Below are 13763 nucleotides of genomic sequence, written 5' to 3' on the forward strand. Positions count from 1 at the left end.
CTCTGAGATGAGTATCTGGGTAAAGTCCCCAACAGACACCTGGGAAAAAAAAAAAAATTGTTCCAGGGAGGGGAGCTCCACACGTTCACACGCGAGCGATGAAGTCAGGGTAGCCAGAGCGGAGGGGCCACACGAGGAGAGCAGGAGGGACATGTGAGCGTGAAGCCGGGACCAAATCAAGTAGGGGCTTGGAGAGGAATCACTTTAACACCGTTTTGGGGGAAGTTTCCCTTCGTTGTGTCCCGAGCAAGGAAAGCAAACACCGCCCCGAGGCATGCGACGCATTCCTAACGTGAAGAATTGCAGTTGTGAGAGTGTTTACTCTGGGAACCCGCGCCGGCCCCCACCACGCGGCCTCCAGGAAGACCATTTAGAGTAGGATGGAAACCAGACTGACCAACGGTTCAAAAAGAAAAAGAAAAGAAAAAGAAATCTTCCGAAAGGGCCGTTCTCCCGGTCCAGCTGAGTCGATCCACCGAGGCAGGCTTTAAAAACCAGAAACGTGCTGGTCACCAACGTACTGGCCGTACTGGTCACCGCACGCGGACGGGTCCCCCCGCGTCCCCGAGCTCCGAGCCTCCCCGCACGGCGCCGACAGCAGCTCCGCGGGCGGCCCGGGACGCCGGAGCACCGGGCGCTGCAGCGAGTCCGCGGGCGGCCGGGGAGGATCGCGGGCGCCTCTCGCACAGGAGCGCGGCCCGACGTGGCGCACCGCGTGTCCCTGCGAGCGCGGCCGCCCGGCAGCACCTTCGGCGTCCGAGGGCCGAGCCGGCGCGGGCCGGAGCGCGGAGGACAGGCCGGTGCGCGGGGGAAGCGCGCGGAGCCGAGGGCGGTGCGAGGAGAACGGACCCCGCGGAGCGAGCCGGGGACACGCAGGGCGCTCCCCCGGGGCCGCCCGCCGCCAGCCCGCCCGCTCCGGCCCGCGCTCCCCGGCAGGCGCGCTCCGGCCCCGCGCTCAGCCCGCGCCACCGCCGCGGAGGAGCAGGAGAGGCGCCTCCTCCCGCGCCCGCGCCCTCGCCGCGGCCCCCGACGTCCCCCGGCCTCGCCCGGCGGGTCTTCCCGCGTCTCCCGCCGCCCCCGGTCTGCCCTCCAGGTCTGGCCGGTCCCGGAGAGACGCGCTCGGCCCCGAGCGAGGACGCGGAGGACCCGGGACCGGGCGCGAGGCCAGCCGGGGGGCACCGAGGTCTGCAGGGACACGCGCTTCTGCGGACGGAAGCCCGGAGCGGGACGAAGCGCAGGCCCCGCAGGCAAACAAGAAACGCCACCGGAACACAAACGGCGGGACCACGCCGCAGCCAGGCCGCGCCGCCCCGCCAGGCTCTCCCGTGCGGAGAGCTCCGCCGCGCCGCAGCAGAGACCCATGTCCGAAACCCCGCAGCCCTCCCTTGAACTACAACACCCAACATGCCCCACGCACAGGAAGAGCGACCCAACCTCTTCCGCCCCCGTCAGCCAATGGGCTTCTTCAACCTCCTTGCCCCAGAAACACCACCGGAAGGGAGGGCTCTTCCTGTCACGTGACCCGTTCAGCTTCTCCCTCGCGGATTCCAAAAGTGCGGTACTGGACAAGAAACGAAACTCCTAGGTCCTAGGTCCAAATATGGGATCTTTGGTAGCTTGGGTTTCACTAACGAAACGCGGGTTACTTGAGCGAAGGGCCTGTACCACGCCCCTCATTTGACATCCGTCCGCTCTTCATCCGGGGCGGGGCTTGGAACAGTAGCACACGTGCACTTCCCCACCTCTTGGGGCGGGCCTTGGATTGCAGCACATGCGCACTGGCTCACATGCGCCATTCTCCTCCTGGCGGGGCGGGTGGTGCTAGGACCTATTGCACATGCGCACTTTCTACCTTCCCTGTGGCTGGCCTAGAAACTGAAGCACATGCGCACTTTCCCTATACTCCGTGGCGGGCCTCGGACCTGACGCACATGCGCACTTTCCCGTCTTCCCCGGGCGGGCCTGGGATCTGTGGCGCATGCGTAGTTCCGTGTCTTCCCTTGGCCGCCGGTCGGTGAAGGCCGCCCCGCTCTGATTTTTCCCAGAGCCAGTCTAAAGATTGTGTTTGGGGAAATGCAGTCTTCCTTCCCCCCCACTCATGTTTCACTTCAGGATGCAGCAATGAGATGCTATTTTTTTTTTAAGCCCTAAAGCAGGGTTTGCAATCTGCCCTGTGTAGCCGACGGCCGTGGGGTTGCCGGTCACCTACAGCCGCCCTGGGCCGGTGGCCGGTGCTGTGCGCCCAGGCGGGCCGCCCGGAGCCGCCGGGCCGCTGGGCCCAGTGCCGGAGAAGCCCGACGAGCGAGCAGGTGCGGCGCCGGCCCCGGGAGCAGCAACCGCAGGCGGGGCGGCCGGAAGGGGCGGCCGGGACGGAGAGGACGGGCTGCTCGGGCCGTCCGTCCGCTGCACGTCCCGGCGGTTCTCTGCTGCGTCCCTTCCCTTCTGGCCGCTCTTCCTTCCCTGCCGCCGCTCACAGATCATCGCGGTCTCTTCTTAAGTGATTTCCCTGGGTCTGGCCCCCACCCCAGCCCGGTGGGAATCCCTCTAAAATGCAAATATGATCATTAAAACATGCCATGGCTCCCCCTTACCCCAGAGTCATGGCCCGCCGCCCCCTACAGCAGAGCTCTCCCACTCTGTTCCAATCATCTTCACACATTGGCAGTCCCTTTAACGCACCAGGCTTTCTCTTCCCCAAGGGCTTCTTTCCTATAGAAGCAATTTAATGAGCATCCTGAGCTCTGCAGAGCGCCGTCCTGACGGGGTTTCTTCCAGAGCCTTCCACCACACTCTGGCTCAAACAGATTCTATAGCTTTCTGCTCCCTTGGCTATCAAAAGTCCAGTCGAGTGAATCCGCTTTAAAGCTCCAATCTCATCCCACCCCGAGCTCCAGCCAGGCTTCCTGTAGGGCTTGGTTTGGAGAACTGGTGCATTCGGTCCTTCAGTAGAACTCTCACTAATTTAACCAAGTTGTTGCACTGGGAGCTGGAGGACTCATTAGGGAGGAAGGACAGGGGTTCCTTTACCTGACTGGGCACGTAATTACAATCATCTGTTGGTTCTCTGCCTCTCAGGGTAAGGCTGCCTGGTCATGGACACCTTCCACTGGAAAGGTGCCCAAATGCCAGCTCTTACGGGCACACGGGTGAGTTTTCTGGAGACTCTCCCCACTGCGTCATCCCAGAAGGGGAATCTGCTGCAGCTTAACTGTTTCTGCAAGCCCTCAGGCTCCCCTTTGATGGTGAACAAGGCTCCCCGGGCTACGGGTTTTCTTGGGTTTTCTTGGGAGGAGAACCAGCAAGACGGCTCAGGCCCTGCTGATTTCCATACTGTTCACGTGACTTTCAGGAAACTCAGAGATCCTTCTGCACCAGAGGATGTCCTTCCCACTGTGACTGCAGTGGAAGGGAAGTCCCAGCATCTCCTGTCCTCCACCACAGCCTCTGGACGTGACATCCTTCCTTCCTTTGTCCAATGAGCCACTGTTAACTGACCTGGAAGGAGTGAGGGAGCTGTGATGCGGGTCTGGCTGGGGCCCTTCGCGCCGGTGAGGACAGGATGACGGGTGGACAGCTTCCTGGAGCACATATGCCTATGCTGAGACACCAGGTAGAGTTCTCGGGAGCTACAGCCTCCTTCCTCTGTCCTCTCCCTCTCTACACCCCCACGATAGAGCAGAAAGGACAGGTTTGTCCCACAGGCTAACAGAAAAGTGCTGCTTGGCTTTCGGAGCCTTAGGATAAAGTTGAATATTGTTCCCAGGAGGCAGTTCCAGACAAAAAACCCTCCCATATCTCTGGCCCTGAATTGTCTGTTCTCTCCTTTACAACGGGGGCAGCAGTTTTGTCTGAAGAGCCAAGTTTCTGGGTTAACTAAAACTTGAGCTTACCCAGAGCATCACATTCTGCTGTTCACTCAACAAACGTATATGAGCATTATTTACATGCTAGTTTTCAGGGAAACTACGGCAAAGACAGTTCCTGCTCTCAAGTCACTGAGCACTAAGTACTCTGATGGGGCTAGGCATGTATGGCTTGCAGGTTCAGGTCCAGGTCCCAGGGAAAATAACTGTAGCCTTAAAGCAGGAGCTGAGTGCACAGAGAAGCCGAGGGGAGAGGCGCAGAGCGGCAGGCGGAAGTGCAGAGGCCAGGCGGTGGCAGAAGCAGATCGCCTTGCTGAGCGCCGAGCCTGCTGGAGGAGCCTTGCCCCTGGGAATGGGGCAAGTATTGCTTTGTTTGATTCTTACAACTCTTTGGGATCAGTACTGTGATGAACCCCATTTTATGGAGGCAGGGAAGTCAAGAAAACACTTGAACACAATCACAGTTTGCAGAGTAAGTGCTGAAGCCAGGCCTCAAACCAGGAGTGTGAGTGCCAGCAGCAGCCGTTCGCCCCTTGGCCACCTGGCTCTGGAGGCTGGTGAAAATGCTCTTTGGAGAAAGAGGACGAGATGCGTGGGAAAGGGGACAGGAGACTAATCGAGGCAGGTAGGCTCAGCAGGACGTGAATGCAGTTTATGCACCATGTGGGGCACTTGGACTTTATCTCAAGGTAACAGGAATGCAAATGACAGATTTTGAAGAGGAAAGTGGTCTGCTTTGTATGGCTAATACTCTGCTAACTCGAGATCCTGGAATAAGGCTGCTGGAGAGGGCATGAGGGCCAACCGACCAACCCTGCAGGAGGAGCCAGGACCGGGAGATGGATGCTTCAACGGAGGAGGAAGCAGGAGGGTCAGGAGGAGGGGTGGGTATGGAGGGCCCTTCAGAAGTGCGGTTGAGGGGGTATCGAAACTGAGTGAGGACAGGAGTCAGGGAGGACGCGCAGGCCGGCTAGACTGCTGGGCTTCTTACTTTGGAGTGAGGACAGGGGAGAGGCAGACGGGAAAGGAAGACCTAGGATGGGGTGGAGGAGACGGCTTGTGGTGCTCACGGTGCCCTGCAGGGGTGAGCAGGACAGGACCATGCAGTGGGACCTAGAGCCTGGGGTCGGGGATGCCATCTGGACGCAGGCACAGGACCACAGACATGCAGGCTGACACAGGAGAATGGATGGGACAAGCAGAGGAGCCTCCAGAAATCAAAGCCTGGAGCTGGGCCGGAGGGACCATGCAGCATGCAAAAGGGCAGTGGAGGAGGGGGGAAGGAGGGGCACTGAGGGAGGAGCAGTGTGCAGGGGTGCTGCTTCCAGAGCTGCGGGGCACAGAGCAGCTCAGCAAAGGGGCTGGGCGGTCCTGACGCGCCCAGATAAATGGGGAGAGGCTCGTACACTTGGGAGGACGAGACGGTTGTTGGCTCTGGAGAACACGGGCTGGGGGGTGGGCTTGGGCAGGGGATCAGAGTGGGTTTAGGTGCAGGGGTGCAGGGAAACAGACGAACACGGCTCTTATCGCTCACCTGGCTCTGATGGAAGGAGAGAGAACACAGCATCCGGGGAGGGTTTTCTGGTGGTTGGTTTGGTTTTTATAAGGTAAGGGAGACTTGGCTTGGCGTATTTGTTTCCCGTGACTACGACACACTGCCACACACCTGGTGACTTGAAACTAAACGGATTTCTTCTCTTATGGCCCTGGAGATCATAGGCCTTAAACCGGGCTGGCAGGACTGCATCCTTTGGGGAGGTTGTAGGCAAGAATCTGTTTATTTGTCTTTTCTAGCTTCCAGACGCAGCCTGGACTCTCCGGCCCATGGCCCCTTCCTCTGTCTCCAAAGCCAGCAGCGCAGCACCTTCCACTCCTCCCACTCTCTCCCTCCCTCTCCCTCTCTCTGTCTCTCTGCTTCTGTTGTCACATCATCTCTCTGTCTAACTCTTAAAAGGTCTCCTGTAATTACATCCAGTCCACTCAGATAATCTGGGACAATGCCCTCGTTTCAAAACCTTCAACTCAATCGTATCTGTAAAGTCCTTTCACTGTAGAAAGTAACACAGCCACATGTTCGGGGGACCAGCATGGGACATAAAGTCGGGTAACCGTCACACAGCCGACTACATACAGTATCTGCCTGGTGCATAGTAGGTGCCCAGCAATATTATCACGAACGGTAATATGAATATTCCTGTGCTGTGCCGAGAAAGAGCTGTCGGAGACATTACGGATGAGCGTGAGAGACTCAGAGGGAGAAAGCAAGAACCCTCGGGCCGGAAGGGTGTGCCCACACTGGAGAAGGACTGTGGATGGCATCATCACGGCTTCAGCCTGGCATGATGGTCGTGTGCGACATGCCAGCTTCTCCAGATCTCCCTTCTGATTTATTACTGTTTCCCCCAGCCCCAGCCCAGAGCTCCTGGCTCGGCCTCTTCTGCAAATCCGCATTCGATACGTGTTTGGGATAAATAAGTAAGTGAATTGGTGGAAGGACAAATGTGCAAACTTAGCAGGCCGGGGGGCAAGGGGGACTGTGGGTTTAGGTGATGAGGACAGAGCAGCTTCTAGCCATGAAGGCTTCCTGCGGGAAGGCCCGTGTCTGCTGGGTCAAGGGCAGAGAGCTGGAGGAGCAGGAAGGGACTGCTGCAGGTGGACACAAGAGGTGGCACCTGGGAGTCAAGTGAGTGCTGGCCGGACCGAGGGAGCCGGGGGCGAGCAGAGGCCATCAGCAGCCCCGCGGGTGAGCGTGCACTGGTACATTAAGGACCATCTGGGCTTCCGAGAGATGTAAGAACAGGACCACAGTACAAAGAGCACTGGAGTAAGAAGAGCCCCAGGTTGGATTTTTTGTTTCTCACAAGTTAAATGTCTGGTTCTGAACATATTCCTGCATGACTTGGAGCAAAGACTCACACTCTTGAGCCTCAGGCGCCCGAGAGGACTGAGCAGGTGCAGCCCTTCGCCCCGCAGCCGGGGTAAGGAGAGACAGAGGCGCTAAGGGGTTGCTGCTGCCCTCTCTGAGTTACCGCTTTAAATAAAACGATGTCGAAACACTAAGGATGTGTCTTCATGGAGGCTCTGAGAACGTTCTTTGCTCTCTTCCCTTTCAGAAGTTTAAAGTGCTCCACATACACAACAACAACAGTGACAAAAACCTGACGGCTCTCGGTCAGCAGGGCTTGGGACAGGCCGGAAGCTGGGAGGTGAGAAGGCTCAGGGGTCATCAGGCTTTGCAGGAGAAGGAGAACGTGTAGGGGTGTGCGTGTGTGTGTGCGTGTGTGTGTGTGTGTGTGTGTGTGTGTGTGGATTGTGGGAACTGCTTCCCTCGATCAAGGAGGCAGTAATGTCTCCCGACCTGCCCTCTGCAGTGGGAGACCCAGGAGAGCTACTGCTGTCATTCAGTCCAAGTCCACAGGCCTGAGAACCGGCGTCGTGAATGCCCAAGGGCAGGGGATGATGGACGCCCCGGCTCCTGCGGACACCACAGAGATGGAGGCAGTTGGAAGGAGTCTCCTCTGTAGCAGATAACGCTCCATGTGCAGCCACAGTGGGCTTCCTCATGGGAAGACCGGGATCAGACTGACTCACCACCCCATCCTGTTGGTCGGTGGAGAACCACGGGCCTCTCCTCCATGAGGTGAGCTTCTGTAAAAGTCACGGGAAGGAGCAGACCCGGCGGGTGCTCTCTCACCGGGGAGAGGGAGTGAAAGCCGGATGCCAAGAGCCTACGAGTATTGGGAACAGGGTTTCTGCTCCAAGACAGAAGACCCCAGGAGTGCGGAAAAAGTGTCCCTCAGTAGCACGTCCGAGGTCTTGTTCTCTCCTCGGGCGTCCCGGGCCATCGAGAGATGCTGACCCAGACAGTGGGACGCCCAGTGTGCTGCCCATCAGCGGTGTTTCCCCCGGGGATGCTGGGGGCCCTTCACCCCAACTCGGGGACTGAAGGGCCATTTGCTCTGCACATCTCTGATGGTCGGTTCAGGGAGTGGTGAGTGGCTTGGCCATTTCCTGCAGGTCAGCTCCCAACCAGGGAGGTGAGGGAAACCGGCAGGCCCAGCGCTCCACCGGAACCTCTCAGGACCCCTCTAACAGGAGTACGGGGCAGCCGGTTAAACCACCGCCCTGAGTGAAGCCACGGACTGGGAAATGAGAGAGCAGTATGAGGAGTAACAGACGGCACAGCGCAGTCTGGCTGAGGAGCGGAGATGAGCCCAGTGCCTCTGAAACGAGGAGGCAGAAAAGACAGACTAGAGTGCCGACGGGCAGGGCCTTCTTTTGTGGGAGATGAAGATATCCTCGTATTGGACTGCGCTGACACTTGGACAGTCCTGTGAATGTACATAAAAACATTGAGCTCTGCACTAAGTGGGTGACTTGTAGTGAGTCATACCTCATTGAGGATGTCTAAAAAATAACAACACAACAGAGATGGTGTGCTTTAGTGGGTGGACTAGCGGAGGAGAGGCAGGGTCCCAGGCCTTCCCTTGTTGGCCCAGTGGGTGTGCGCCCTTGGTCACTCTCCTTTCTCGTGCCTCGGTTAGCTCCTCCGGTAGGTGAAGGACGTGGACACGTGGTCTGCAAGGTTCCTGTATCCGTTTCCAGAGGCTGCTGTAGTAAGCGACCACGAGTGTGGTGACTGAAAACAACACAACTTTATTTTGTCCCGGTCCTGGAGGCCAGATACCTGAAATCAGGGGCTGTGGTCCCTCCAGACACTCGGCGGGGAGAGCCCCTTCCTGGCCTTTCCACACTCAGTGGCTGTGGTTGTTCCTTGGCCTGTGGCTGCCTCTTTCGCTCTGTCTTCCCTTCTCCTTCTCGTCTGTGTGTCTGTCTCTCCCACAACTCCTTCCTCCTCTTTCTTACAAGAGCACATGTGGTGCTTGGGACCCACTACTATAACCTCTGCAGAGTGCCTCCTCTCGAGACGCTCAGCACAGTCACGTCTTCTGTGCATTAGGTAACATCCGCACGTTCCAGGGAGCTGGAGCTGGCACAGATCTCCCGGGGCTGGGGATCCGTTCACAGCACTTTGAAAGTGCACAGTGCCTGGGCAGAACCAACCTGCCCTGCCTTGTCCCTCTTCCCTTCCCTCCCACTCACCCTAGCTCTTATTTAAAAGAACCTTTTAACTGTAACATTGTAGCATTTGTATACAGTTGCACGGCTTGGAAGGTTATTAGGCATTTATAAGCTTGTTTCAGTCCCATGGAAACCTATAATCTTGCCTTACCACTATCATCGCATCTGTGAAGAGTAGATGGAGGCTCAGAGACATGACCTGACCGAGGTCACAAGCCCTGGAGAGCGAGGCCTGGGCTCCACCCTGAGTCCTCAAGCCACGACTCGTGTGGCTCTCACTGCCCTCACCTGTCTGAATCCTGATGGGGCGTCAAGGTGTTCTGAGGCCCGGAAGGAGGAAATCCGTCAGGAGTGCGTTCAGTTCTTCCAGTTCCTCCCGTGAAGCACAAACCCTGGATGTTTTATATGAAAACAACGCAAGAAGTTTCTGGAAGGTGGGAAGGGGAAGGCAGACTGACTGGGACCTTGGAACCTGAGGATGGACGTGGCAGTGAGTTCCCTGAGTTTGCTTTTTGACTCCTACGTGCTAGGTTGGGTGTTGGAGGAACGACCCAGAAATGCCCATGGGCACAAACAAAATAAAGTCTTGGGAAAAGCCTGCTTGTCTTTCTGTAGCCAAAAAACTAGGGGGAAGGCAACCCAACAAGACATAAAACTTTTAGACAATAGCTGCCAATAGTTACTCTAGCCAAACACCATGGAAAACCTTGTGGCCCCACCCCCACCTCTAAGCAGAGCCCAAGGGGAATCCCAGGGCCCCACCCTTGCCCAGCTGGAATGAAATACCCTTCCCCATGCTCCACCCCAGGCTAGGGTAGTATCAGAGAAGACAGAGTGAGGACCCAGGACTTCCACTCCTGCCCAGCGACAATGAGCTCCCCATCCAGACATAGCAAAGTGGCCTTCCCTGTCTTTGCCAAAGTGTCAGAGGAGGCCACCTTGGGGGTCTGAGATACCGTATCCACCCAGCAGGGAGGCTTTACCTCTCTAACCCTGGAGGAGGCTAAGCAGAGAACCCAGACCTTCACCACTGCCCAGCCTTAGTGAGGTGACCCCTCCCCACAACGGGCATGATGTCAGAGGAATCCTGCTAAAATAGAAGATTTAAATAAGATCCAGAGTTCCATAACACCTAGATGCCCAGCATACAATCAGAATCATCCATCACACCAAGAACCAGGAAAATCTCAAAAAAAAAAAAAAAAAAAAAAAAAGATGCTAACACCAAGATGGGCAGATGTTCGAATTACCCGACAAGGATATTAAAGAATCATAAAAATGCTTCAACAAGCAATTATGAATACACTTAAAACAAATAAAAAGTAGAAAATCTCAGTGAGGAAATTGATATAGAGGAGAACCAAACGGAAATTTTAGAACTGCAAAATAGAATTACCAAAGTAAAACACTGGGGACAGAGGAAAAGAATCTGTGAACTCAAAGACGTAATAAGCTGAACAACAGCAAGTGGGATCAACGCAACAGACCTTCCTTCTCCTCTTGTGTTCTGTAAATCATGTCTGTTGAAGCAAGGAGCATAACATGGCTGGAGGTCAACGTCAACATATAGAGAGGAAATATCTAATAAAATTGTACTGCAAGAGGAGGAGGGGAGAAGGAGCTTGATGAAGGTGGGTTTTCTGCAACGTCTCCAACTGGTAGGATGTGGACACCATTAGTCTTTCTAGTGACAGAGTAATTCTGTGTCGTGATTTCAGTGGTGGCTACAGGAACCTGTGTGTACGATGAAAGACCATAGAACTACACGCACATGTTTGTTCCAATGTCTGTTCACTGGTTTTGATTTTGTGCTGTAGGCACCCACGATTAGCCATTGGGATACATGGGTTTTCTGTTATCTCTGCAACTTCCCATATGCCCCCAATTATTTCAGAATGAACAGGTCATGGTAAAAAGGGATTGAAGGGGCATCTTCGCAAGCAATTGGGGAGCCCTTTCCAATCTAGAGACCGGACATGAAGGGAAGTGGGGCTGAGGATGGAGGTCTCTGGACTAGAACCTTCAGTCCAGACCCTAGGCTCACCCTCAAGTGACATCACAAAGCCTCAGATGCCCCACCCCGCACCTGGAAGTCTTACCAATCAAGCCATCATCTGAGCACTGTATTTGTACTGGAAGCAGTTGTTCAACATCGCTGAGCAAACTTCCTTGCCCACTCAGTTGACATTCAAGGAAAATGGTGCTATGTGAGCAACAGGGTTGAATAGATGTATGGCCGTAGCTCCACACCCAGTTCGAGGACATAACAGAGAGCCGCCTGGTTCTCTTGGTGTGTAGCCACTGGGGCAGTCTGCGCAGACCACATAGCCCAGCTGTCTTCAAGAAGCCCATGTCTTCCTCACAACTCCCAACCTTCCTATGGGACAAGGGCACGCTCACCACCACCACATCTGATCCTGCTTACCTGGTGAAGGTTCTCTTCTTCTTGGCACTCCTGATGACGCTCGCCGCTCTACTCATCCTGGTCTGGAAAGTAACCAAGGACAAAGGCAACACGTTTAGAGGGCCAGACCCAGGAAAGGAGGACACTCTGCTGGCATGAACATGGACAGCCCCTGGCGAGGACTCCATTGAGGGGAAGACCTGGAGACTCAGGAGGCAGGGCCGTCCGGGAGCCTTCTCAGAGCCAGAGACTGAGGAAGAAGAGCTGCTCTGCCCCCCCAGGTCCCCCCGCCCCATGCCAGAGCACCCCCCTGCCTTCCTCCCTCCTCCTCCACTTCAGCTATAATTCACGCTCATCTTGCTGTTCTCTGGCTGGTCCCCGAGGCCGGGGTTGCACGTCTTCTCTCTGTGGATCTTCTCGACTGAAACTATAAATGGCTGTTGATTTCTGCATTAACGGAGGAAAGAAACAAACACGTGGAGGATGAAAAATTTATTACAAAGCCCAAGTTTTCGTTTCTGAATCGGGCATGTGTTGACTCTGGGATGTAGAAATCACTGGGAGCTCACAGCATCTCCGACACAAAACGATGCTATGCCAGCAGTTCAGTTCCAGAAGATCCTTGACATAGGACAGCTCACCTACCCCCAAGTTCTAGGTAAAATGCTCCCTCCTTTTCACCTAATTCTGCAAATAAAAAAAGTATTGCCTCTCAAAAAGTGATCTGAAGCATCAAATACTTTTCTCTCCTATCTCCCATCCTCCAATTTTGTGAGTTGGCAAACTTTAAAAATATCATATTCTAAAATAATGATTTCATTTCAAAATATCTTTTCTGAGGTTGGAATGAATTCCCTTTTCAAGTCAAATCCAAATTAAAGAGGCAGTATTTTGAGAATCCGTAGTCTCACTCAGGCTTGGGTTACCCTAAGGAGCATTTGACGGTTTGCTGGGAAAGAGTTAGTAATTTTTTGGAGAAACACGTCTATGTCCAACCCCACTGGTAACCCTTCCTCCTAGAAGCACCCCATCATATGTCCCCTTGTCTCCGTCCACAGGCGCTTGACCCCAGGCAGTCGCAAGCCAAGAGCTCCTTCCTCAAAAGCTTTGCATTTTGCTTAGAATCATGGGACTGTGTTAGTTGGGACCATGTTGAGTCTCCTCTGGGCTGTGTATTCTGCATCTCAACCATGGGCACCCATAGACTTCGACTGCAGCTGCAGAAGGTGAGGAGTTTGGTCATTCGGTGCTGAGGAGAGGCCAGAATTGCTGCGAGAGCCACGGGGAGCCCCTGCTGGTCAGGGAGCGCTCCCACCTGCCTCCTCCAGTGGCTGGTCAGGGAGCGCTCCCACCTGCCTCCTCCAGTGGCTGATGGGGCTGTGGCGTTTGTCTCGTGGTTGATCAACTCCAGCGGAGACCCGTCACAGCTGGCCAGCAATGGGACTGAAAGCTTCATGGCCAAGGAAGATGTACCCCTCTCTCCTTGGCAGCATGGGCCCCTTTCTCCAAGGCCAGCTGGCCTGCCTCTCCATCTGGTGACACACCCCTTCTCCATCCGACATGTCAGCTTGGGAGGGAGAGGACGGGTGGGGTGTTGCCTCGAGTGTGCATGTTTTCCACACGTTGCTCGCGGAGAAGGAGCTCAGAGTCGGCAGCACGGTCCTCAGCACCCCAACACCAGCAGATCTTCCTCTCCTATCCTGCAGGCGCCTGAGTTCATCCATCGGATGTTTACTGAGCTCTTGCCACCAATCAGGCTCGGTCCTGGGTGCCGGGGCTACAAGAGGACGGGGCCCTGTCTTCTCTCTTCTGGACCCTGTACAGCACAGTGGGAGATGGATGCCTATGAAGGGGTCGCGTAGGTTAAGTGTAAAGTGAGAGCGCGCTCCGGAAAAGAATCGGGCGTGATGGGGGCAGGTACGGAGGCAGGTCTGGAAGAGCCCGGCCCGAGCTGGAGAAGGCGCGTGGGAGGCGGCCGGCAGGCTGAGGCCGCGGGACAGGCGGACGGGCGGCGCGGCACAGGTACAGGCAGGCAGCCCTGCATCCCAGAGGGAGACCAGCGTGGGTCTTTACCCACGCCGAGAGCAGAGGGTAGAGAGAGCAGAGAGACGGCAAGCACGAGGATACTGAAGAAGGAGAGGTGCTCCAAGAGGTGGGGGCGGAATTCACAAAACCCCGGAGCGCAGGCCTCTGAGCCCTCTGAGGTTCCTTTGGTCGAAACCCATGTGCGTGTGTGACAGGCCACTTCCTGGGGCCCTAAGTCACCCTCCTCCCCACTCTTCATGTTCCCCAAATCTGTTTTACCGACAGACCAGCTGGGCTGCATGGCAAGCTTACGGCCACCCGATGGCAGCAAAGGGCCAGCAAACCCAGTCCTCCGGCCACACTGGGCCCAGGGACCCTCCCTTCCCCAC

The 13763-nt window shown here is 56.0% G+C and overlaps 1 protein-coding gene across 1 annotated transcript; it reads left to right on the top strand.

Moving 5' to 3' along the window:
- Window positions 1-1984: 1984 nt before the first annotated feature.
- SMIM42 (small integral membrane protein 42) lies at window positions 1985-12093 on the top strand. Its single transcript, XM_082703145.1, has 4 exons — window positions 1985-2309; window positions 3076-3146; window positions 3350-3610; window positions 5658-12093. Exon 4 carries the CDS (start codon window positions 11296-11298, stop codon window positions 11506-11508), a length of 213 nt encoding a protein of 70 aa, XP_082559271.1. The 5' UTR covers window positions 1985-2309; window positions 3076-3146; window positions 3350-3610; window positions 5658-11295; the 3' UTR covers window positions 11509-12093.
- The last annotated feature ends 1670 nt before the right edge of the window (window positions 12094-13763 follow it).

The sequence above is a fragment of the Mustela nivalis genome (assembly GCF_964662115.1).
Source record: "Mustela nivalis genome assembly, chromosome: 16".
NCBI classification, from domain to species: domain Eukaryota; kingdom Metazoa; phylum Chordata; class Mammalia; order Carnivora; family Mustelidae; genus Mustela; species Mustela nivalis.

What these genes read in the sequence shown, in the direction of transcription:
- SMIM42 (XM_082703145.1), top strand. Translation starts at nt 11,296, where the DNA reads ATGTCTTCCTCACAACTCCCAACCTTCCTATGGGACAAGGGCACGCTC.